At 42.8% G+C, this 26,874-nt stretch overlaps 2 protein-coding genes across 2 annotated transcripts; one reads left to right on the top strand and one right to left on the bottom strand.

Moving 5' to 3' along the window:
• Window positions 1-12,152: 12,152 nt before the first annotated feature.
• LOC127762565 (uncharacterized) lies at window positions 12,153-16,687 on the top strand. The gene is made up of 3 exons (XM_052287063.1): window positions 12,153-13,676; window positions 13,785-15,892; window positions 16,129-16,687. Exons 1-3 carry the CDS (start codon window positions 12,153-12,155, stop codon window positions 16,685-16,687), a joined length of 4,191 nt encoding a protein of 1,396 aa, XP_052143023.1.
• A 7,428-nt stretch (window positions 16,688-24,115) lies between these two features.
• LOC127762072 (uncharacterized) lies at window positions 24,116-24,592 on the bottom strand. Its single transcript, XM_052286426.1, is given in 1 exon segment — window positions 24,116-24,592. A coding segment is annotated over 1 exon segment (477 nt).
• Window positions 24,593-26,874: the final 2,282 nt, after the last annotated feature.

Below are 26,874 nucleotides of genomic sequence, written 5' to 3' on the forward strand. Positions count from 1 at the left end.
AATACATAGTAATTTATGTAAAACGAAAATAAAATATGTACTTGCAAGTGTATACGGTAGCCATTAGGCTCAAGTTTTATGTGCACATGTTGAATTATGGGAAGTACATATCCAATGTTATTTATTCATCTTGTTTTCTCTTTTCTAATGTGTAATTGTATATAAATTAAGGGCAAAAGGGACATTTTCTAACAGAATTGTTGACTAGAAATAGTCATATGGCATATTAAGTGGGCCAAAGGATGATTTTAAACCAAAACAAATACTTAGATGACCTATATATTTGAACAAAATGAAACATGAAGAACCAAATTGAGCTTTTGGTGAAACTTGAGGGACTAAATTAGTTATTCACCCAATATTAAATATCGGCATATATTATTCTTCATTAATTATTAGGTAACATAACATTTATATTGACCATGTTATAAAAGACCACCACAAGAAGTCACGTCATTTTTTATATCATGGATATCCCATCGCAACGCGTTGGTGTCATCTAGTTTAAGGTCCTGTTTGGCGTAGCTTTAGTTCCCAACTTCAACTTACCTGAAGCTAGAGCTATGCCAAACAGTACAGATTTTTTATTTTTTGGAGCGGACTTAGCAGGGATGCTCCACAAATTTGTACTACGAGGGTGAAGCTTTGCTGCTCCACTCCACCTCAAAAGACCCACTGCACTTTAATTTCTTAGTGTATTTACACAAAATGCCACTGAACTACCCCTTCCTACCCCTCTTCTCACGTTCTCTCTCCTCTCCATCTTCCTCCCCATCCTCCTCCCGACAGCTAGCTGCGGCGGCGGTGTCTGCATCGGCAGTGGCAAGCAGCGGCGTGTCGATGGTGGCCGGCAGTGGCGGCGGGTGAGATGCGATCGTGAGGGCAATAGAGTGATGGCGTCAGCGGCGGCATGCGGGGTCAGCAGGTGTCGGTAGGCGGCGCACACGCGGCATCGGCACGTGGGGTTAGTGACGGTAGGCGGTGTCGGCGGCAGCGTGCATCGAAGACACGTGGGCTGACCAGCTGGGGTGGCTCGCGGCTGCCCGATAGCGCGGTGTGCGGGCTGACCGGCTGAGGCGGCTCTGGGCTGCCCAACGACACGACGTGCGGGCTGACCGGCGGTAGCAATAGCAGGGTGACGCCTGCGGGCTGACCGGCGGTAGCAATAGCAGGGCGTTCGACGAAATGGCGATGAGGGATGTGGTGGCGTGAAGTGAGTAATCTAGCCAAACACTTTCTATACCCACCTCAGCTCCTATAGGAGCCAGCTCTTACTGGAGTTGGAGTTTAGAGTTGGAAGTTGGAGTTTGGAGCCCTACCAAATAGAGCCTAAGTCCTAAGCTCAACATTAAAAAATTCTACATCATCATTCACTAACAATTATTACATTTTAAACATCATACAAGCATGTTATATTATTTATAATTTATTGAATTTTAGAGCTTTAAAATGCAAGCATGTTAAATCATCATCCCACAATATTCACATAATATTTCAATATATCTTTCTAATCATTTTGTTTATAATATCCTATATACATATATAGTCCATCATCACTTAGTTAACGCTATTTCTCTCTTTTCTCATTAAGCCATATCACAACAATTATTTTTAGCCTTTAAATGATTAATTGATGTTCCAAATTATCTCTCTCCTTTTCTTCTCTCATTAAAGCAAATCACCTCAATTATTTTTAGTCCTTAGATAATTAATCTATAGCTCAAATTATCTCCCTCCTTTTCTTCTCTCATAAAGCCACATCACCTTGTTTTTACATTTGAACCATCATTCTTTATACTTTTCAAATTATCATAAATCACATAAACTTATGTCGTCTAGATATCTTATACGTTATTTATTATCCTACACTTCCTCAGCATGGGGTTTCACCTACACTGCATGCAACAGACATGCAAAAAAAAAAAACAGTTCTGACCTAGAACTACACGTGGAAAATAGGGGAGACAGACTAGCTAAAACAAACATCTCCAAAGCATTGTGCTGGTCTTCTGAAAGATTTCAATTGCAAATTCACTTTTCTTTAGTCATTTCATTTGCCCCAATCCTGAACAAATTTCACACTAGCCAGTGAAGATGAGACGATCGTGCTCGATCACCAAGCCGAGGTGGCTGATGCTGTTAGGATAAGTTGCCTTAGGGTGAGGATGAGGGGGGCATGACAACATGAGGTTGTGGTCTGTGGAGGATAGTACCGCTCCATGGTCATAGTTTGTCTGAAATTACTTTTGATGCTAATAATATGTTTGTGTGCTTATTTTTTTAGATAATGGAAATGGATTACATCTCTGGCTTCTGTCATAAGACACACAACCATAAGTTTAATAGTAATAAAAATGTAAGATAAAAATAAATCAAAATGAGAAATAAGGTGATGAGACAAATCCCCAACTCCACTTTATTATTGACTAGCATTAAACCACATAAAATTTTTTAGCTAGCAATTCTTATAAAACTACGCCACCCATAATGGAATAAGAGACCCTTGGCTACCGATTCCAAGAGTATAGCTCCATTGCGCATAGTATCCTTCTCCTCCTGTGGTAGCATTGTAGACTAAAAATAGAGCCAGTAGGAAGACATGAAGATAACCTGCATAGGGTTAGATAATTGTTTACCATTAAAAATTTTATTATTGCGACAACGCCAAATTGACCAACATACAGCACTAACTCCAATTTGAATCATCTTTTGATGGACCTAGATACCCCTCTAAGCCAATTACCGAAAATGTTTTTGGCATTACGGAGTGGGGGAATATTAAAAGCAAAAAACACACATCTCCAAACAAACTGAGCGACAGGACACTCAGAGAAAAGATGTTGGATTGTCTCTTGTGCATAGCAGAAAGAACAATGTTTGTCTCCCCCCCCCCATTTTCTTTTAGCCAGGTTATCTTTCATTAGAATTACTTTCTTGTGAAGAAACCACATAAAGACCTTGATCTTTAGTGGAATTTTCAAGTCCCACAGAATTCTCTTTTTGATCCGAACATTACAGTTCATAATCGCGGTATACATAGATTTGACGGAAAATTGACCATTCTTATGGAGCGACCATACAAAGCAGTCCTTTTATTTGACAGAGTTATATTAGCTAGCCTGAGGATCAAATCGTTCCACTCGATTAGCTTTTGGCCAACAATAGCTCTTCTAAAAGAGATATTTAGTGGCGTTGTGCTCATGACCTCTGCCACAGTAGACTGCTTCTTTCGAGCCACATTATATAATGTAGGGTATTGATCTTTGAAAGCACGCGATCCCAACCACGTGTCTTTCCAAAATCTTATGTTGTCCCATTGCCACATCTAAAAGAACCAAATCTAAGAAATTGGTCTTTGACTTTCATTAAACCGGCCCATAACTGAGAAATACCTATCTTGCTGGACATACCAGAAAGAGGTTTACCCTTTAAGTATTTATTTCGCAAAAGGTCTTGCCATAGGCCTTCACCATTAAATAAATGGAAAAGCCATTTGCTTAATAAGCAACTATTTTTTATATCAAGGTTATGGACACCTAGTCCACCTTGATCTTTTGGTCTTTTTTATATCAAGGTTTGTGTGCTTATTGAATTACAATGCTGTGATCCATCAAGTGAGTGATACAATATATGATAAATTCAGTCTTATATGATAGATTAAGATTGAACCACCACTCACCTTCAATACAGAACATGCCAATTAACACATAAGTATAAGACACCCCTAAATTTACTTCGAAACTATTCATAAAAGAAGATTGCCCTACACGCTGCCATTGTAAACATGAACGAATAAAGCTGGATCATGATCACTTGGAAAGAATCCAACAGCACAAACAACAGAGCTAAAACACTCAAATCAAGCATGAGGTGCTTGCTTTATACCATAAAGAGCACGATTGAGACGGAAAATATAATTGGCAGGGGCATCAACACCAGGTGTAAACCTCCTCCTTTAGGTCACCATGAAGAAAACCATTCTTTACATCCATTTGAGATATGGTCCAGGAACGAGCAGCTGCCACAGCTACAAGAGTACGAACAGTGGCCATGTGAGCAACCAGAGCGGAAGTTTCATCATAATCACGACCATGTTCTTGCTAAAAACCGCGAGCAACTAAGCGAGCTTTGTAGCGCTCAATAGAGCCATCGGAGCGAGTCTTCACCTTAAACACCCACTTGCAAGTAATTGGAATGGCATGACAAGGAAGAGGAACAATATCGCAGGTTCTTGTTCGCTTTAAGGCAGCAAGCTCCTCTGTCATAGCCAATTGCCACTTAGGAATGGCAGCAGCCTCTTGATATGTACTAGGCTCCTGAACATCATCAATTGTTGCACACATATAGCGAGGATGAGGCATTATCTTGCTGCGATCTCGAAGACCATATCGTGGTGTACCAGACTATGGTGATGACACAAGTGGATAATCAATGAGCGGAGCAACAGGTCGATCATCAGATTGAGCATTAATGGTACTAGTTGGAACATCTGAAGGAAGACAAGTGGGAGGCTGAGACTCATGTGGAGTTCGAGGTCGACGACTATAGTGCAAAGTAAAAGGTGACATCTCTGACCTTGGTGTTTGGGTGGATGATGGTATATCCAAAGAGGGAGAAGGAATGGAAGATGGAAAATGTGTCTCACTGATGGTGGTTAGGTCTTGAGAAGGAATAGGTGGAAGATGGAGAAAAGAGATGGACTCCTGAGGAGATGAGGAGGAAGATATTTTAGAGTAGAAATATGGACGATCCTCAATGAAAATGACATCTCGAGATATGCGAGTACGACAAGAAGAGGGGTCATAACAACGATACTCTTTATGTTCAATACTATAGCCAAGAAAAACACACTCAACTGATTGAGCTGACAACTTGGTGTGCTCTCAAGGTGCCAAAAGAGCATAGCAAGTACAACCAAAAACACTGTTGACGGTCGTTAGCGATCAGTTTCGCCAGTCAATACTACCAAAATAAAAGAAAACTAGTCATGCTTGCAATGCATATTTGTGTTTAATTAATAAATATTTACTAGCACTAGGATTACTAACCTCTTGCAGAGAATGAACATAAAATGGAGGAGAATCGACATAAAAAACAGGCAATCAATCAATCAGACGATGTTAAGGATCAGACTTATGGAAAGATGGGCCAAGAACTCAGAAATTACACGACCAATTGGGCCAAAATTCAGAAGTCTATAAAATATCAAGAGAGGAGGCCGCTAGCCGAAGATGGGCTGGATTGGGCCGGCCCCTGGTTCGGTCGAACCCTCCCTGGCACCGTTGGATGCAGGGTTTCTTCTGGATGGCGTGGATCACTCCCAATGACGGCTGGAGGGCAATTCCGACTATTCCAACTGCCACAACCGTCATTGGCAGCCTATTTAAGAAGCTCCTCTTCTCACTTTCTCCACACACCTCAAGCAAGAAGCTTCATACATCTCTCAAGTTTAGTATAGTCTCTAGAGTATAGTGGAATAGAAATATAATAGAATCTTCAGTCCTCGGAGTCTTCGGAAGAATTCGGGTATGGCTCTCTAGTACCTTTTCCTTCTTTTGTAAGACTTGTACTTTATTTAGAATACTCTTCTTTATACTACTTTGGTATTGTACTACTTTCCAAGTATATGAATACCAACTTTATTATATATCCAAGTTATGTTCATTATGATGCTAGCTTATCTGGGAGATGCAATGGTGTGGGTATAATGATCGTATTTACGATGACTATGTCATGACGATGATATTAGAGTAGTATTTGGTAATTTAAGCGTGGTGTTTAGATTACTGGATATCATTATTTGGGGTTATATGTTGCGGAAGCGAGGTGGGCCGCTGATGGTGACAGCTCAGTACAGGTATTCCTCCGCGCGTTTATATAGTCCTAAGTTAATTTCCTAGGGAGGGTACTCCTTCGTATTTAGCCCCGGTTGGGTGGTCACGACGGATTGTTGTAAGCAACTCGACAATCAGGGGTGGCTTCTCGAAACACCAGAAGGGCATCGGAAAGAGGGTATTAGCTAAGTAATCATATAGCTAGGATGTATGTATACTAGAAGTATAGGAATAGAATCTTTCTATATTCTTTCCACTTAGCTTAGATAATTATGAATGAGAGTATAAATGCTTCTACTTAGTGTCACTCTACCCCTTTGAATTATATTAACCCCTGCATAGACTTTGGTTATTACAAGTAATATATAAATTATTAGTACGGTTCTCTCTATTATAATCTTCCCACGAGATTAAACAAATACGATACCATTGGAATACTCTCGGGTGAAATGCTACAATGGTATATCCGTGCGCTTGTGGATGAACTCTAAAACCATAACATACCAGAAGTATTTCTGCGCCATTGCTGGGAATTATATTTCTAGTAATGTCGTTAAGAAATACCAACAAACACGACGATGATCATAACATGGGGAAGATCCAAATAGAACCTCTCCTGGACACTTTCCTTGAAGGCGAGATGATGGATGAATATTGATGAGATAAACAGCAATGGGAACAGCCTCAGCCCAAAAATGAGAAGGTACAAATGATGCAATCAATAGAGTGCGGGCAGTCTCAATGATATGCCGGTGCTTGCGCTCAGCAACACCATTTTGAGGATGGGCACCAGGGCAAGAGAACTGAGGAAGAGTACACTCGGAAGAAAGAAGTTGTCGAAAAGCAGCTGAGAGGTACTCCCCTCCTGAATCAGAACGAAAAATACGAATAAAGGACTGGTATATGGATAAAAGTTGTGAACGGTGTTTCATGAAGTAAATCCAAGTGTATCTCGAATAATCATCTATAAATATGACATAGTATTTGTGTCCACCCTTAGAAGCAAATGGGGCAGGGTCCCATACATCAGAATGAACAAGGTCAAACGGACAACTAGTCCTAGAATTACTAATAGGGTACGGTAGTTGTATCTGTTTTCCAAGTTTACAACCCGTACAATCAAAAGTAGTATCAATAGAGACATGACCTAGAACATCCTGATGAATTAAAGTTGAAAGGCGGAACCCACAAAGCTGCCCCAATCTATGATGCCATTGTGGAAAAGTTGCAGAAGATGCATAACCCATGGCTGCAGAACTAGTGGTGGAGGAGCCAAAAGATGAAGGTGGAAGACTGTAACACCCTGAAAATTCGACCGATGAAATCAAAACACTAAAAATATGGATTTTCAAAAACTTTTTAAATAAATTGCATCATGCCGATTTTGTTCGACTATTTTGTTGGATTCGGATTTCGGAGTTCATAAATCGCAAATAAAGAACAATTGATTAGGAATAAAACCCAAAATTAAATAAGTAAAATAAATGACTAGAATATGATTTAAAATAAGGTCGAGGTGAGATTGGAAACAAATAAAATATTGTCGCGACCATATTAGCAATAATCAAATTTTGGTACGATGAAATAAGAATTAACCCTAATTAAAAATTCAAATAAATTATATAAATGAAATATGGGTGATATTAAATTAGGGTAAACTTTTAATTAGGATAACACAAATATGGAGTAAACTCCAATTATGCTAAAATTGGAATTTATAGGGCTATATTTAAATATAAAATGGGCTAAAATTGGGATAAAATAGAAAGGTCACTGTTCATTGCACTCCAGGTGCTCGACACGGTCCCCCTAGCCCCGCCCCCCTCCCTTGCCGCGCGCGCCGCTCGCCGCGCGCCGCCCGCCCGCGCGCCGCTCGCCCGCCGCGCCGCCGTCGCCATCATCGCCGTCGCGTCGCCGTCGGCCTCGCGCCGCGTGCCGCCGCCTCGAGCCCCGTACCGCCGCCTCGCGCCCCGCGCCGCGCGCCCGCCTGCCGCCGCGCGCCCATCCCGTCGCCCGCCGCGCGCTCGTCCCGTCGCCACGCCATCGTCCTTTCGCCGTCGCCGTCCCGTGCCGCACCACCCGCCCATCGCCATCGCCGCCTTGCGCCCCGCGCCCACGCGTTGCTCGGCCGTCGCGTCGTCGCCTCGCGCCCCGCACCCTGCCGCGCCGCTTGCCCGTCGCATCGCCGCCTCGCGTCCCGCGCCGCGCCGCCCGCCCGTCGCCATCGCCGCCTGCCGCGCCGCACGCCGCTCGTCGCGTCGCCATAAGCCGCCGCCCTCCCCCTCTCCTCCTCCCCTCTCTACAAATACCGCCCTCCCTCTCCATTCTCCCCCACTCCATTCCCTCCTCTCCCTCTTCCCCTCCTCCACACGCCGCCATCGCCACGCCACCGCGCCGCCGCATTAGGCCGCCGCGCCGCCGCTTTGAGCCACCGCGCCGCCCGCGCCGCCGTCGTCCGCGTCGCCGCCGCCGTCGTCATCGTCGCCGCCACTGCCGGTGAGCCGCCTTTCCCCCTTCGCGTCCACCGCCGTCGCCGCTCGGGTAGGGAGAGAGGGAGTCGAGAGAGAGAGGCAGGGAGGAGCCGGGAGGAGGAAGAAGAAAAGAAAAGAGAGAAGAGAGAGGAAGAAGGAAGGAAAAGAGAGAAGAAGAGAAAAAGAAAAGAAAAAGAAAGGAAAGAAAAAGAAAAAAAAGGGAGAAAAAGAAAAGGAAATAAATAGGAAATTAGAGGGAGATTAGGGAAGTTTAGAAAATCTAAAATAATTAGAATTTAGTAATAGATTAGTTATAGTCGTAGGATTGTGAAATTTGATATAAAATATGGATTATTCTTGGTAATTTCTATAAGAAATCAATTCGCGGTAGTAATTTAGATGTAATTAATAACTAAGAAAATAGATGAATTTCTATAGACTATTATGGATCATTTTTAGATAATCTCTATAAGTAATCGATTCACGGTAGAAATTCGGATTTAATCGCTAGGAATTTTTAGACGTATATTATATTTAATCGTTAGTCATAGACTAAACTAAAACGTATAATATTATAAGATAATTTTAGGGTTCCGTCCGACATTTAGCTCACGATAGAAATTTCTAACCTATTATATGGATATAATGCTCGGATAAATTAAGTTAAAAACTTACGATAACAAAATATTTATACCCGCAAAATAGTTTAGGATATTAAAAAATCGAAATTGGGTTTGCCCTAGTTTGCGAGTAGTAAAGTTAATATAAAAGAATCAACTTTCGCATTCGATTTCCATTTGGATTTATTTGGATTTTTATTTGAATTCTAACCGAATTCAAATCGTTTCTTCGCACGTAATTTTAGAGCCCGAGGGAGTTGCGGATCCAAGCGAGGACCAAGACCCGCAAGACTTTGAGCAAGGCAAGTCATCACTATTCTTTGAACATGTTGATCCCAATCGCGAAATTGTTTTGTTTACAAATAAAATTGCATGCAATGATGAACATCCTACTTGTGATTATGCCATGCTTTGATTATTGTTTACCCCTTATGCCTTCGTAACCATGTTTACGTATGAGTCCCTAGTCAACTATGACAAATGCTTAGAAATGCTACTCTAGATTTATGCATACTCATATTTATCAAATGCTATATGCTTGGGCAATTACCTTTGGGAAGGTAATTGAGATACGGCATGTGGAGACATGAGCGCCACATTGCCATGATATTGATGACATGATTTGTGAAAGGAAAATGAAACTAAACAAATGTTTTCGACTGGGGCGGATGGAGGATTTGGGTGGTATCTGGAAAAAGGCTAGTGCCGTCCCTGGTCAATTAAGGACCGAGCCATGAAGTTAAGCATGAAACGACCCCCGTACAACCGTACTTCTCGAATGGGTATAGACCTAACGGAGTAGATAGCTGAGCGGAGGCAGTATCCATGCATAGTGGTTTCTTGATGTGTGAGGCAGGGGCTCTACGGTGGGGCAGCCATTGGTAGGACCGCGGGGCGGGTGTCTACAGTGGTGTCGCCATCGGTAGGACTGCCATGTGAGAATCTAAACATAATTATAACTTAATGCATGTGTGAGTCTTTCCTTCCCGGGTGCGCCAGAACTCCTCTCACTGCTAGAAACCGTGTACGCCTAGAGTGTATGAGGATGTAAAGTCCATGGAGCGGGTACTGCCAATGCGAGGTTATCGAAAAGCTTTGCCGTGACGCGTTTCATGTGTTGGGACGAGGCTCATGTGTTGGGCAGTCGCGGAGTGCGGGTAAAGTGTACATCCACTGCAGTGTGAGTAAACCAAATCTATTCGAATAGCCGTGCTCGCGGTTATTGAGCACCGGGACATGTATTACACTTGGCTAGACTCTAAAGTCTTAACTTGTGTGGGATGGGATATTGCATGATGATTTCTATATTGATGGAGCCACTTCCTGAGAGGCGGGAAGGTGGACGTCCTCAGAAAACCATGACGACTCAATGGCGGGAAGCTATCCTTGGGATCACAATGGATGGTGGACAGAACCGTCATTGTTTAATATGAACACTGGTACTAAAATTTGATCAGTCTATGCTAGGTCTTAGGCTTGTGAAAAGAATTACAAAACTTGCTTTGCGCAAAAGAACCATAGCCATTCCTTGAAATACTCCTTTCATATGCATTGTTGCTGTGGTGGCTTGCTGAGTACGGTTGGTACTCACCCTTGCAAATATAAAATTAATCAGAAGCGGGAGAAGAAGCTTCGGAGAATCCCTATGCCTACTACCAGGAGGGAGACGAAGACGATGGCGCTCAGTAGGTCCTAGTACGGTCGTTGCCTGTGGCAATGGCATGCCGCTGCCTGAATTCCGCTGCCTCATCTATTTCTGCTTTTGGATGTATTCCGGACCGCTCGGTCCGATGATTTAAGACAATGCCTGCGGGCTTATGATGTAATAATTAGCACTAGACTCTCGAGTATGAGCTTTCGGTATTTCAGCTATGAACTCGTGTGTACCAGACTACTTGATCCAGGGAAATGGTACTGTTTACACGAATGATTCCTGTTATAAAAACGGGGGTCCACAAAGACTCAAGTGATCGAGAACATAGAGCTTCCCATTAGAGCTGTTGTGGCGATGGCCAGTACCAACAAGTGCTCTTGTCTGCACGAAGCAAGAGATATTATCAAAATCCACAAAATAGTTCATGTCTGTGAGTTGTCCAGTCCAACAGAAATGAGATTCATGGAAAGTTGTGGCACCAGAGAAACATTTGGTACAGTGAGTTGAGAAGTGGAAAGAGTGCCCTGGTGAGTAACTAAACAGGATGCGCCATTAGCTGTCTGAACACATGTACCATTGATAACTGGTTGACAGGATGCAAGCTGAGACACATCTGATGTCATATAAAAGAGGATCCTGAGTCTAACACCCATGACTGAGAAGAACCTGGTGCAGGGGACAAAGAAGCTGACACACTAGGTTGATAAGCACTCATGTAGGGCTGACTAGTTGAAGTTGCACTAACTGAAGCTGCAATCACAGTTGGAGCAGCAAGTGTAACTGAAGTACTATGGGCACGGCGAGATGCACCACGCTTGGCCCTAAACTAAGCCAACAGTTCAGGATGTAGCTTGAAGCATTTCTGAACACGGTGACCAGACCTCTTGCAATCTGAGTGGAAGAAGTTGCTAAGGCCCATGCTAGAAAGCACGATCACCAGACAAGAAGGTTCCCATCAATGAAGAATTAAGGACAGTGTGATGCGGTGTTGTGGAGTTGGGAAGTGACTGTAGACGAGTTTCCTCGGCAATCAAGTCTGCGAGAGCCTCAGCCATGGTAGGAAGAGTAGATCGACCAAGAAGCTACACCCTAATAGTTTCAAAGTCTGACCGAAGACGCATCACAAAATCAAACATAAGGCTCTGCTCCTCATATTTCTCCTTGCATATACACTGTCTGCACCCACCTCCAGCCTTTGGCACCATTGTTATGTAATTAGCTTACTGTAGCCATCAGGTTTTGTCACTACTCTGTGTAGGCTTTACTGGGTTATGTGCTTGTGTAGGCTTGATGGGTATTTGGCCCTTAGGCTGTTGTGTGTGTGTGTTTTGCGACGTGCCGTGCTGGGCCGGCGGACGCGTCGCTGATTGAGTTGCCTTGTACCTATAAAAGGGAACTCTCTTGTCTGAGAGAGAGATGAAAAAAGAAAAGAGAAATCTCTATCAACTTCTTTCCCAAATAGCTCTATTCTATCTCTCGATCTCAAATTCTTCTCGAAACTCTAGATCGAATCCTGACGAGACGCCACAGAAATCTCAGTTCGTGATATTTTGGTATCAGAGCCTCGATCTCGATGGCGAGGAAGAAGGGTCCAAATCTTACGGAGAGGATGGCGGCGGCGGAAACTGAGTTGGGAGATCTGAGCCAGAAGGTGGTGAATCTCACAAGCAACCTCAACAACATCCTGGGATCACTCACCAAGCTGGAGACATGGATTCCGGCGGTTGATGCGGGAATTCAAGGTTTGAACAATGTGGTGGAGGAGATCTCAGCAAGGGTGACGAAGCTGGAGAGCATGCCAGCGACGGCGACGTTCGCGGCGGCTCAAACGCCCGTAGGGCCCGGCAATGTCGAGAATCACCAGGGTAACGCATCCAAAGCCCTTGCGGCTCAGGAGCGAACCCTGGTCAAGGGTAAGTCTCGGTTGCCGATTTCCCCTGTCAATTTCGATTTGGGTGAAGCGTCTGTGCAGAGTCAGTTTAGCAGTCGATCCAGTAGCCCTAGATTGCCAAAAACTGATTTCCCAAGGTTTGATGGAGATAACCCAAAACTGTGGAAGAAGAACTCTGAAAAATACTTTGATATGTACCAAGTTCCCTATGATAGTTGGGCAAATTTTGCTACTCTGCACTTTGTGGGTAATGCTGCACTGTGGTTGCAAACTTATGAGGCTTTGCATAGTGTTGAGACTTGGCCTGAACTTTGTGTAGCAGTGCATAGTAAGTTTGGGAAAGATAAATATCAGGAGCACTTAGAGGAGTTAGAGAGTCTTAGGCAAACCAGTGGGGTTGATGCATATTATAGCAAATTTGAGGAGTTGATGCACAGAGTCTTAGTGTATAATCAGGCTTTTGATGAGACATATTTTGTTACCAAATTTGTGGGTGGCCTTAAAACTGAAATCAAAGCAGCAATCAAGCTGCATAAACCTAGAACTGTTGATGCGGTTTTGTCTCTTGCTAAAACGCAGGAAGATTTGGCGTTGGAGATAAAGAAAGGAGGTCAGAAGTCCACTTATAAGGAAGGATTTAAATCAACAGCTTTCAGGGTAAACTACCAAGGCAAAGGTATACTGGGACAAGCTCCTGATGACACCACCAAGACAGAAGACAAGCCAAAGTGGGAGGATCGCTTTGAGTTTCTCAAGGCTGCCAGAAAAGCAAAGGGAGAATGTTTTAAGTGTGGTGAGAAATGGGGACCAGGTCACAAATGTCCAAAATCTGTCCAACTTCATGTCCTTGAGGAATTATTGGAAGTGTTTCAACTTCGTGAGGATGATGAGGTGTGTCAGAATGAAGAGGCTGAGAGTAGTGAAGAGGAACTTGTTGTCTCAGAATGTGTTTTGTCTGGAACTATGGGAAAGAAGACCATCAGGTTGCAAGGATTGATACAGAATCATGAAGTTCTGATTCAGATTGATTCAGGAAGCTCCAGCAGTTTCATTTCTCAACAGTTGGTGGAAAAGTTGGGGTTGGCTGTTACAGATATTCCTTTATCTCAGGTGATAATTGCGGATGGTGGGGTTATGCAGTGTGATAAGTTGGCTACAGGGGTGGAGTGGTGGTGTCAAGGACACAGTTTCACAAATGACCTTAAGGTTCTGAAACTGGGTGGTTATGATATCATTTTGGGAATGGACTGGTTGGAGCATCATAGTCCAATGTGAATACATTGGCAGAGGAAAAAGCTTAGGTTTACATAACAGGGAAAGAGAATTAATCTAGTTGGGGTGAAGGAAAATTTGTCTGATTGTAAATCTGTCACTTCCAAGCAGTTGAAAGGAATGCTCAAGACTGGAGCAGTTTCCCAAGTGGTTCAGTTATGCTCAATTGCTGAAGAAAGTTTGGAGACTGAACTACCCCCAACTATTAGTGCAGTCTTCAAGGAATTTCAAGGACAGTTCAAGGCACCTTCAGGACTACCACCTCACAGGAGTTTTGACCATAGCATACCTTTACTGCCAGGATCTAAACCAGTCAATGTTAAACCCTACAGATATGCTCCCAAGCAAAAGGATGAGATAGAGAGGCAGGTTAAGGAAATGTTGCTCCAGGGCATCATTAAACCCAGCTCAAGCTCATTTGCTTCTCCTGTGTTGCTGGTGAAAAAGAAAGATGGGACTTGGAGATTTTGTGTGGATTACAGAGGTTTGAACGATATTACAGTGAAGAATAAATATCCAATGCCAGTGGTAGATGAGTTGCTTGATGAATTATCAGGGGCTCAATGGTCCACAAAGTTAGACCTCAGATCGGGTTACCACCAAATTCGGTTGGTCCAGCAGGATGAACATAAAACCGCCTTTAAGACTCATCAAGGATTGTATGAATTCAGAGTAATGCCTTTCGGATTGACTAATGCACCAGCTTCTTTCGAAGGACTCATGAACACAATCTTTGACAAAATGATCAGAAGGAATGTGCTGGTATTTGTGGATGACATACTAGTTTACAGTAAAACTCTCGAGGAACATGTGCAACATTTGAGGGAAGTCTTTGCAGTTCTGCAGCAACACAAATTGTTTGTCAAGGCAAGCAAATGTTCATTTGCTAAACAACAGTTGGAATACTTGGGACACATAATTGGAGCTCAAGGTGTGGCCACAGATCCTTCCAAGGTACATGCTGTTCAAGATTGGCCAGTTCCAAGGAATCTCAAACAGCTAAGGGGGTTTTTGGGACTGACAGGCTATTACAGGAAGTTCATCAAGAATTATGGAATTATGACCAGACCCTTAACTGCATTTCTCAAGAAAGGGGTGCCTTTCAAGTGGGCCGAATTGCAACAACAGGCATTTAGTCAAGTTAAGTGGGCTATGGTTCAAGCACCTGTGTTGGCTTTACCAGATTTTTCCCAGGAATTTATTGTGGAAACTGATGCTTGTGATAAAGGAATTGGGGCTGTGCTACTTCAGAATGGGCACCCAATTGCTTATTTGAGTAAAGCTTTAGGGGTTAAAGCTCAAGCATTGTCCACTTATGAGAAAGAATGTCTTGCAATATTGATGGCAGTTAACAAATGGAGAGCTTATTTACAAAACAATGAATTTGTTATACAGACTAACCACAAGAGTCTTACACATTTGGGGGAACAGAAATTGACTACTAGCATGCAACACAAAGCATTCATCAAGTTGATGGGTTTGCAATATAAGATCAGATATAAACAAGGGGCAGAAAACAGGGTGGTTGATGCCTTATCTAGGAGGGATGCAGATGAGGAGTTGTCGGCAATCTCTGTTGGAAGACCTAAATGGTTGGAATCTGTGGTTGATTGGTATGATCAAGATGAGGAGGCAAAACCGTTGCTGGCTCAACTGATAATCAATCCAGTAGGGGTAGAACATTTCACCTTGACTAATGGAGTAATCAGGTTCCAGGGAAAAATCTGGCTGGGTAAGTTTGTTGAAGCACAACAGGCAGTACTTCTTGCTATGCATGCCAGTGGGCTAGGAGGACATTCTGGAATAACAGCCACCTATAATAGAATTAAAAATCTATTCTATTGGCCGGGAATGAAAAAAGATGTTTACCAGTATGTGTCAGCCTGTGACATCTGTCAGCAAGCCAAACCTGAACATTGTAAGAGTCCTGGTAAACTACAGCCTTTATCAATTCCAGAGCAAGCTCGGTCAACCATTAGCATGGATTTTATTGAAGGTTTACCCAAGTCAGAAGGCTTTGATACAATTCTTGTAGTGGTTGACAAGTTCTCAAAATTTGCTAAGTTTATACCTCTGGCTCATCCTTTCAAGCACTACAAGTTGCCACAGCTTTTATCAAGAATGTTTATGATACATTTGGGATGCCACAGGTGATAATCTCTGATCGGGACAGAATTTTCACAAGTGCCTTGTGGCAAGAATTGTTCAAACTAGCTGATGTCAAACTCAACATGAGCTCTTCTTACCACCCTCAAACTGATGGACAAACTGAACGGCTAAATCAATGTTTGGAAGCTTATCTCCGTTGTACTGTCCATTCATGTCCTAAGCAGTGGTCTAAATGGTTATCCCAGGCCCAACACTGGTATAATACATCCTTTCACAGTGCTCTGAATAAATCTCCCTATGAAGTGCTCTTTGCAAGGAAGCCAACTCCTTTTGGTCTTATTGATGTTGGAGAAAGTACAGTCCCTGATGTGCAAATTTGGCTGCAAAACAGAGCTCATATGAATGAGGTTCTACATCAACAACTGACCAGAGCACAACAGAGGATGAAACATCAGGCTGACAAGCATCGTTCTGAGAGGGTTTTTGCAGTTGGTGACATGGTTTATTTGAAACTTCAACCATATGTGCAAATGACAGTAGCACGAAGGAGTTGTCAAAAACTGTGTTTTAGGTACTTTGGCCCCTACAAGATTCTGGAATGTATCGGTGAAGTAGCTTATCGGCTGGATCTTCCCCATAGTAGCCAAATTCATCCATTAGTGCATGTGTTTTTGCTCAAGAAGGTGATTCATTCTGGCATACAAGTCCAGGCGGATCTTCCTGAAAACTGTGTTTCTAAAGAAGCTGAGGTGGTTCCAGAAGAAATACTTCGTCGTCAACTCATTAAGAGAGGTAATTCTGCAGTTCCTTACGGGTTAATTCGCTGGACTGGTTGACCTGCATCGCTGGCTACATGGGAGAATCTGCGTCAACTTCGGCTTCGTTTTCCAGGAGCTCCGGCTTGGGGACAAGCCGTTTCTTAAGTAGGGGGGATTGTTATGTAATTAGCTTACTGTAGCCATTAGGTTTTGTCACTACTCTGTGTAGGCTTTACTGGGTTATGTGCTTGTGTAGGCTTGATGGGTATTTGGGCCTTGAGCTGTTGTGTGTGTGTTTTGCGACGTGCCGTGCTGGGCCGGCGGACGCGTCGCTGATTGAGTTGCCTTGTACCTATAAAAGGGAACTCTTGTCTGAGAGAGATATGAAAAAAGAAAAGAGAAATCTCTATCAACTTCTTTCCCAAATAGCTCTGTTCTATCTCTCGATCTCATCTCGAAACTCTAGATCGAATCCTGGCGAGACGCCACAGAAATCTCAGTTCGTGACAACCATGGAATCCAATTGTCTAGACAAGGAGGTGAAGGCACTATGAAACTCCTCAATGGACATGCCACCCAGCTCAAGGCTCTGCAAGTTCTTGCGAAGAGAAAAGCGGAGAACCGCACTGCTCTATTGATAGCGTTGTTGAAGAAAGATCACTGAAATTCATTCTAAAGGGGACTTCAGCGCTCATGCACAAGAAGGCCATCACACACTCATCATTACGCCGCCAAGCTGCAATTTTCTTCTCATCTTCCTTGTCATGAGGTGGATCATCATTCAAGTCAGAGGCCACACCATACGACCTGAGTTGCATACGAGCAGAGGAAGTCCACTCACGGTAATTTTGGCCATTGAGTTTTATATCCAAAGGCAAAAGACTGACATTACCAAGTGGATCTGATGCCATGGTGGCAATCTGAAAGACTGAGCTGCTGCTGCACTTGAAACACTTCTACTGCACTGCTGCACCGAGCTGCTGCTGCTGTAATTAGGTACTGTAATCAGCAACAGGAGATCCAGCACATGGCAGATTTGTTGGAAAGAGCCCTGGTGGCAAGTGCAGTAGCAAAGGATGGAGGATGCGGGTCCTGCAGGCTGCAACTAGCCAACACCACTGCAGCTAGTGCAGTTGGATAATGCAAACCTCGAGCAGGAGAAAAAGCAGTCAAGCAGATCCAGCAGGAGAAAAAGATGCTCCGGCCAGAAGAAGAGAGGATCAATCCCAAAAATCAAGTGACCACGAAAAAACAGAACACACAGCAGAAAACTTCCATTGGGAGAAGAGAGGAGGGAGGACACTCGCCGGAGACCAAGGCCGATGAAGAGCTCGCTGGCGGCGGACATCGATGGGAATCGCAAGAGCAACCTTGCTCTGATACCATGTGACTTGTGCTGAATCAGTACGGTGTATTCCAGGATAGCAATAGTATATACAGCGGTGTATGGGCCTCATGAGCCAATAGTAAATAAGTCTAAGGCTACATTGATATACACATATCTAACAACCACCACTTCCAATTAAGTGGTGAACTAATGAATTTTCTTTCACATCGGTAGCACCATGACCTATTTATCGTAATGTTGTTCTTCCCAATTTACTAGTATCTTTCACCCACACATGAACAAGTCGATAGTGATTGCCAACTTCTACTGGTAAATCTTATCTTAGCACCACGGAGTGTCAATCTCCTCTTCCTCTGGTGTCCAGTTCTTAATTTTGTGCTTTTACAGGGATGCCTTATTTTGTGTTCACTGCTCATATTGCAAACCTTCTGCAGTCCGCACCTATAGCTTGTGCCTACCATTTTCTATCTGCAAGATGACTGATTCAATGATATTCACATAGCTACATGAAGGCGTCCAGCGGATCTTCTTGTCCATATTATGCATTGGTTGTAGCTATGCAAATATTTTCCATCTTACTCTTTTATGCACCGAATAATGCCTACATAAAGTTCTTTTATATATATATATATATATATATATATATATATATATATATATATCTCTGTCATGTTTAGCATAAACTAGCATAGTGAAAAGTGAAAGAGGGCGAAATCTGTGAATTGAACAGATATGAGAACTGTTGCAAATACTGAAGTACACTTCATATATATTTTTCTTTGTTTCCTGTTTTTTTAGATGTAAAAAACAGTGCTATCTGAACCTATGTGTCACGTGACCCGACACAAGAAGATGGACGCTCAATTGACGCTATGATCTTTATTACAAGGTACGAAATTTCCTGGTAAAAAAAAACAAAAGGCCTTCTTCACCTCAATTACGCTGTGCAGAGTCAACATGCATTTAGCATTTACTGGTCAGTAGAGGCGGATCCAACGTGGGTGCAGGGGGGACTCGAGTCCCTCTTATATCCACAAGACCCATGGATACCCCCGGAGCAGTCCCTTCAATTTTTTCATCATGAATGATAAACTAAAGGTCCCTAGATGGTTGGAGGTTAAAGAAACTGTATAATTGAGCCTCCTCCTCCTCCAATTTTTTGTTTCTGGATCCGCCCCTGCCGGTTAGTTTGCATTGTTTGTACGCTAAAAGATAAATTTGTCATAGCAGAGTGTTTGTAAACAAGTAGAACAATCCAGAAGACTTGCGTCAAAAGGTCGTTATTTGTAAACGGATGATTATACGAAAATAATCAGTTAACTCATGAATACTAAACTAAGTGCTGAGAAGAACGGATAATAATTCACACTAAAAATTTGGGCACGCTCACACCATAGACAACTGATCTGGATTATCTGTATATAATATACTTAGTAGCAGCACAGTAACTAACAGGTCTTTTCTACCAAGATTATAGTAGCAGCAGAATATACAACACTAACAGGTGTTTCTCATACTAGATTCTACCGTAGGATGAAGTAGCTATTGTAGAACTGTGAAACATCGGGATTTTAAAGGTCACTCTCTGTGTCTCTCATAGGACATCCATAGTACGAGGAGGAGTAGCAGAATATACATCACATATGAGTAGCAGGGCCGGGAGAAGGAGCAGCAGAATTTACGACTTGCGAAAGGTAAGAAAAAGATCGAGGACCTAGCCCCTCAGAAGGCCTTTCCACACATCGGCCGGTTCCTTTACTGGGTGTTGTCCAAGCAGCAGGACCTCCCTGTGCAGCTTCAAAGCTGCAGACCTTAGGCATGACATGAGGCGCTGCAATACTGTTGACGGCTGTTAAGTACAAAATTCTCGCTGTCAGTACCTGTATAAAACCATAAAAGTAAAACATCCAACATAGTGGTAGGATTTATTTCTAACCATTTCTACGAGTGTTGGTGTATATTTGTATGCAGGATGCAACCCACCAAAGTTGAGATGAAATGTACATGAAGGATGAGAATATAACTTTCATATCCAAGCCTATGGAGTGTTGAGCCCACAAACCCAATAAGATACATTTATCTTGGCCAATCTTCATTGGAACATATAGTGGGACCCACATGTCAGAACACCAGAGAAAGGGCTAGGCTGGATGGGCCAGCCAAGGTTCGAGCAACTGGCGCCCAATCCAGTCCAGCTTCGGCATGATGGTTGTACTCCTCATCTTATGACGGTTATGAGCGTTAATACCGGTGGAAACCGTCATCAGGAAGACACATGGCAAAGGGAGAAGGAAGATGCTCTTTGGATTCTATGGAGAATATTCCTTAGCATCTCCACTCTCTCAAGTCACCTCCACACTATAAATACCCCTCTCCTCTCCCTCATTCACAGACACTTGAAGCATGAGCTGAATTATAAGATGCTCTATTGTACTTTATTATATACTAGATTAGGGAGAGAGTAGAGCAGAAGAAGTCAGAGGAGTTCTGGAGTTGTCGGTAATCCCCTTCCTATTTCTTTCTGCTTTGTTAATTACTCTGATTATAATAGAAATATCTTTTAAGTAATTTAGTTTTGCTTGGTGAGAATTATCTCTTGGTTAGTTCCTAATTAGCGTGTGGGATCATCGTTCACTATAGTCCATTATAATATAGTGATTGCTTTAGTGAGTTACAAACACTAGAGTAGCTATTAATTGCTTAGACGCGGTGTCTAGGTAGTTAATTTTCGGTGTTTGCTCCGCATCCCACGGTAGGTGTGAGGTGAGTGTAGAGGTGGTGACAGCCCTCAATATGAGTGAAGTCCTCCCTGTCCGGGTGCGTGGTAAAGTGATATCTGGGAGCAGCGAGCTGGCCAGTGCTCGAAGTACCACATTAGGATTAAAGTTGAGATTTCTATAGACACTGTTTCTTACCGGTGAAACCTCTCTATCCTTTGCCTATCCATAGCTTCGTGTCCTTGGATGAACCTAAACCGGAGTTAGCACACACATTCCCTGTGAAAATCGATATCTGAGAATACTCCCGGGTGAAATGCTACATCGGTATATTCTGTGCGCTTGCGGATTTATCTGTGATCATAAGAAATACCAACAAATATCTTGTTGTCTTTGTGTTCACGGCCGAGACTCTGGCCATCTCCATGGTGAGCATCGAAATCACATTGTAGACGCAACATGTGAGGCCATTCTTAAGATCAACGGTCTCATCTCCAGCAAAAAGCTCCCATACAAGAAGAGCTGAAAAATGAACATTTTGACCGTTAGACAGAGCTAAAGGAATAACAAGAGCATCGATTAAAACTAGTCAAAATAATGCAGGTCGACATTATCATTTCAGTATAGAATTAATTGTACAATGCATTTGTTTTAAAAAAATTGTACAATGTTGAGAACGATTCAATCATTGTATACTACAAGTCAATACCAGTGTATAGAAATCATTGATATTCATCACGAGGGTCTAATGAAAACTCAATTAATCAATACAATTAGTACAGAATTCATTCGTTGTACAACATTGAGAACAAATTCAGTTTATGCAAGTGGTATTCATTGTACAATTGGCACCTTGCCAGAACAAATACGCTTATAGTGAGAACAAATTATGTTGGTACTACAATAACTCATAATTGTGAGGCAGGTGCAATACACTTGCAAATTGTGTAGCGCATGTTAACTGATGCTAAAATGACACCAAATATATAACATTGCTATGTTGGATGTTGATTAGGAGATTGGGATACTAGGCAACACATATTTTAACATACCAAAAATAAACAGGCAAATGAAGCTTCGGACTTTCTAATAGACCCAGACACAATGAATATTAATGATTTCTAATTTTGTGACTTGAAAACGTGTGGCACATCTACATAGCCTTCAAATTTTTCACAGAAATCATACTCCCGATATCATGATACATCAAAGGTCTAAGTGCCAACTTGTACACTTATATTTTTTCATAGGTAAATGTAAATCATTATTCAACTCAGATGTGCATGACTACGTGGTTTCAAAATCAGCGTCAATTCAATAAACATATCTATGGTGTGCCCTTATGGCCTAAATTCACTTGTACAAAAACATTTCTACAAGAAACAAGTGATTTACAAGTTCTTGTACTAGATCGCACCAACCATGCAAGTTCATGGTAATGAGTCAGAATGGAGTCACAAATGGCGCAATACACAGCAAGAATAATCTAGTTATTGAAACTATTATTGAAGCAAAAATAGAACAAATATAAGATATTCCAAATCAGTACAGGCACAAGTGGTTGCATATTAACCCCAACCCTGCAACCAACCCAGTTCAATTTGATCAAGCCAGCATCAACATAATCCTATTTTTGAAGCAAAAACACACCAAAAAACTAAGACATTCCAAATGAGTTTGTGCACAAATGGTTGCAGATTAATCCCCATCTTCAACCAACCTGCCAATATCAATTTCACAGATCTCATCCCAGACTTATCAATTCTCGGTTTTGTGATCGAATAGTAGATATACATTTTAATCTGTCACGTATCACTAGAACCTTACTAAACAACAACCAACACAATCTGGAATTCACAGCCATTAAACAAAGAAAAAACACACACAAGTTGACACATAGCAGCTACAAGATGAAAGATCAAGTACTGCAGACCAAATTAAACCGTACAAAATTATCACTAGGAACCTCGTAGTACGAAATTGGTACATTCTAACAAAAAAAACAACCACTAAACTAACAATAGAATATCGTCTGTAACAATTGAAACATCATAGATTGACCACCCATGGAGCAAGCGAAAAAACCCAATCTACTTCTAATCACAAACCGAAAACTATCAGATTGAACACCCATAACAAAAGAAAAAATGCCCTTCGATCACAAACCAAGACCTAACAAATTGACAACCCATTGATTGAACAAAAAAAAAACCCAATTGACTCTTCGATCACAAACCGAAACCTGAAAAATTGATCACCGATTGATCGAACAGAGTAACCCATCCAGGTCTTACATCAGCAATTCCCCGTCATCCAACACATGCATGAAAAAAAAACAAAAGGTAAATAAAATGCACTCTCCATTCACCAACTCTTCGAGGAAGAGTAAATCTTATTCCAGCTCTCCAATCCAACCTGAAATCAAACCACCAAAACAATAGTAAACCTGCAAAACAATTCCACAAACACACCAGCACAATTCTGCCACGCCAAGAAACACAAACCGACACAAATACAACCCATTGATGGAACAGATAACCTAATTGACTCTTCGATCACAATCCTAATCCTGACAGATTTCCACTCATGGATAGAAACAAAAAATACCCAAAATACTCTTTGATCACTGATTCACCGCCATCCAACACACGCTAGAAAACTGAACAAGGTTAAACACACTCTCCACTCAGCAACATCTTCCGCTGCCTCCAACACAATGCAAAATCAAATCAAATCAAAACTTAGTAAACCCGCAGATCAATTCTACTAACACACTGGCCCAAATCCGCCCCCAATTCGCCACACGGAGATAACTCCAACCTACACTACGCACAACCAAACCCAGATTCTACTCAAACCACACCACAGTAACAAATCGATCAGGCAAGACAAGAACATGTCCTACTCAAACTATTCCAGACCATCAAATGAACAATAGAAGCAAGCGAGACAAGATTTTTGCTAGACACTGAAAAGCATGCGGAAAACTGGTCATACTTACCATCGCACTGTTCTTGCAAGAGACCTTCTGGCCAACGCTGAAGTTCTTGCCAACAAGATCTACAAAAGCACTGGAAAATAGCAGCAGAAATCAACGAGTCCATTCCCAAAATGATAAACCTTGAGTTTCACTCGACACTCAAGGCTGTTGTTGGCCTGATCTTTCGATGAGAGGATAAGTCGATAGGATGGAGTGGCGTTGGCGATCCGACTACATCTATCAAGGGATGTTGCGTCTTAGCAATCATTACACCAAATCTCTATGGAATGCATGATCAGCCCAACCACAAGGGTAATTGTTCCTGCAAGCAATCGAGAACTAGCAAGAACAAGATGAACAAGCAACTCAATTTGCGAATCAAAGATGATGGATCAGATCAACAGAAGTAGCACAAGTGGAGTTCAGCAACAAGGAATCCGGCGATCTAACTGATCATGGGATTAACTCGGCAAAGTAGCGACGCTATACTTTGATCTAAACAAAGCCCAAGTGTTCTTGGCAGCGGCTAAAGGTATAAGAAGAGTGGGAGAACGACCACAGGGGTGTTGGTGTCGTGCTCTAACCCTAGGACACCCCCCTAATGGGCCCAACTTGATATACAGCACATTGGGCCCAAATGAGGTGACGCAGCATCATGGACAGAAAAGTACTCAGCAGTAAAATGATGATTGCAGCCGCTCCAGATCAGATATGGACATGGGAATGGATCCATTTGAAAGTAGACTTGATAAGCTTTCCATGAAGTACTTGCACGCCCAAATCGGAGTTCGCATGAAGTCGTGCCGGCCGTCAGATGTTGGCGCTATCCTGCAGTCCGAATCCACCCCGCGCGAATCCTCTCCCCGTTTGGATCCTCCCCATCGTTCCTGAGTAAAACAAGAGTGCACACATCTCCGGGGTATAAACAAGAAGAACATGAATTCAAGAATGAACTCACCTGATAGTTGAGTTGACGTGCACGAGCGCGGGTAATAGGATCATGAAGTTGTACTTGTGGGGACGTGGATGTATCGATGGTGTTGATGTCCTCATCATCCTCCCCTTCTTGCATTGGAGTCGTCCTCGACTCAAGCTCATCTTCTTCTCCCAAATACGGCTTCAAATTTGCAATGTGAAATGTGGGACTAACCCCAAAATCTGCAGGCAAATCAAGCTTATATGCATTCTCATTAATCTTTGCTAACACTTTAAAAGGTCTATCAGCTCTAGGCATCCATTTAGATTTTCTCAGATTAGGAAACCATTCTTTTCGCAAACGCAACCAAACCAAATCTCCAGGTTCAAAATTCAATTCCTTTCTACCTTTGTCACCAACAAGTTGATCTGATGCTCAATTCCACGCACCGGTGGCAGCCCTGGTGGTACGTCCTTGGGAAACACATCCTGATACTTCTGCAAAAGGTTAGTGACCACAAGAAGAAAAGAGATAGGCATATTCTCAAAAGGAAACAAGGCCTCTTTGCAAATGAGAGCATAGCAAACAGTGTCACTTGTATCCAAATTGACAATATCAGATTTAGTGGCAAGCAAACAAGGACCTTTCAATTTAATCACACTGTCCTTACCATGGTCAGATTTAGAATCTTTCTTGTTATGTTGTACAAGTTCTTTTGCTACAATCTGATTTTCACTTTTAGCATGCTCAACATTTTTCTCTTTCTTAGCTCTAGCAACATCATTCTCAAAAACAGCTTCAGGAGTCATAGGATGCAACACAATTTTTTTTCCATTATGCACAAAGGAGTATTGATTTTGTTCTACCATGATGCAACGTGTCTTTATCTTATTGCCAAAGTCTACCCAACAGCAAGGAGCAAGCATGCATAGGTACGACATCGCAATCAACAAAATCACAGTAATAACCAATTACAAAATTTAATCTCACCAATTGTGTTACCTTAATGCGGCCACTGTTGTTGAACCACTGAATGTAGTATGGGTAGGGATGTGGTTTTGTGAAATTTACTCTAAAAGAAATTACCTGCTACATTGGCATTGTCACATTTTCTAATCAGACATACGCAAATTCTGGGATTTCATTTTGTATTCAATAGTTTCAAAGCAATAATGTTGATAATTCCTTCATCAAGTTATACTCCCTCCGTCCCTAAATATAAGGGATTTTGGTGGGATATGATACATCCTAGTTCAACGAATATGGACTATAGGATGTGTCACATCTTAACTAACTAAAAGATTAGTATTTTTCCTTTCGTCACAAATTTTTCATCCGTAAATGTCTGACTGAGCGGTGCCCTCTCTCTCCGTGTGAACGCAATCTTGTACAGCAGCCAAAGAAAAAAAATTCTGAGAGGATACAAAATTATAATTGGAGGACAAATCACAACATCAAAACCGACCGATAATCCCAGAAAATCAGTTTTCCATTCGCTGTTACAAGATCGACACTACAAAGAAATACACAAACAAATCCCAAATCCCTAAAAACTAAAGCAGAAGCCCTTCTTCCGCTTCATCTGTCAACGAGCGTCCGCTCTGAACATCCCACAACCAATCCCAAATCATCACAAATCTAACCGAAAAACTAAATCCCAATCCAATCGGAATCATTACAAAATCATCCCAAAATAAATCAAGCACAGGAGACAATCCAATAATCACATCACAAAATAAATCACACATAAGATGAGAGAAGAGGTGGAAATCACAAAATAAATCACATCACATAGGATATGAGAGGAGAGAGAAGGGTGAGAGGGAGGCCGCCACCGCTCCTCACCGCCATGGAGATCCTGAGCCGTGCCGCGCCGCTGCGTCGAGGAGCCACAGCTCAGCTGCTGGGCCGGGAGACGCTGACCAGGCCCTGCGCCACTGCTGCCTCTGGACCAAGAGGGAGAGGGGGGGGTGAGAGGGAGGCCGCTGCCGCTCCTCGCCGTCGTGGAGGTCCTGAGCCGCCGCGCTGCTGGGCAGCCGCTGCGTCGAGGAGCCGCAATGCAGCCGCTGGGCCGGGAGCCACTGCGTCGAGGAGCCGCAATGCAGCCGCTGGGCCGGGAGCCGCTAACCCGCCCCTGCGCCGCTGCTGCCTCTGGAACAAGAGGGAGAGGGAGGAGGAAGGCGGCGATGAGGCTGAGGAGGCGTGGCCACGTGATGGGGGCCAGTGGCAGTAGGTGGATGCGACAGAGGTAGGGATGGTTGTGGCAAGGAGATGGTGTGCGGTGACGCTGACGGTGGGTGGGAG

This window comes from Oryza glaberrima, chromosome 2, assembly GCF_000147395.1.
Source record: "Oryza glaberrima chromosome 2, OglaRS2, whole genome shotgun sequence".
Classification (NCBI taxonomy): domain Eukaryota; kingdom Viridiplantae; phylum Streptophyta; class Magnoliopsida; order Poales; family Poaceae; genus Oryza; species Oryza glaberrima.

Bases quoted from the DNA above. Each gene is read 5' to 3' on its own strand.
- LOC127762565 (XM_052287063.1), top strand. From the start codon at position 12,153: ATGGCGAGGAAGAAGGGTCCAAATCTTACGGAGAGGATGGCGGCGGCG. The intron at 13,677-13,784 runs GTTCTGAAACTG...TTTACATAACAG, and splicing joins GTTTCACAAATGACCTTAAG to GGAAAGAGAATTAATCTAGT. The intron at 15,893-16,128 runs GTGATAATCTCT...ATCCTTTCACAG, and splicing joins ATACATTTGGGATGCCACAG to TGCTCTGAATAAATCTCCCT.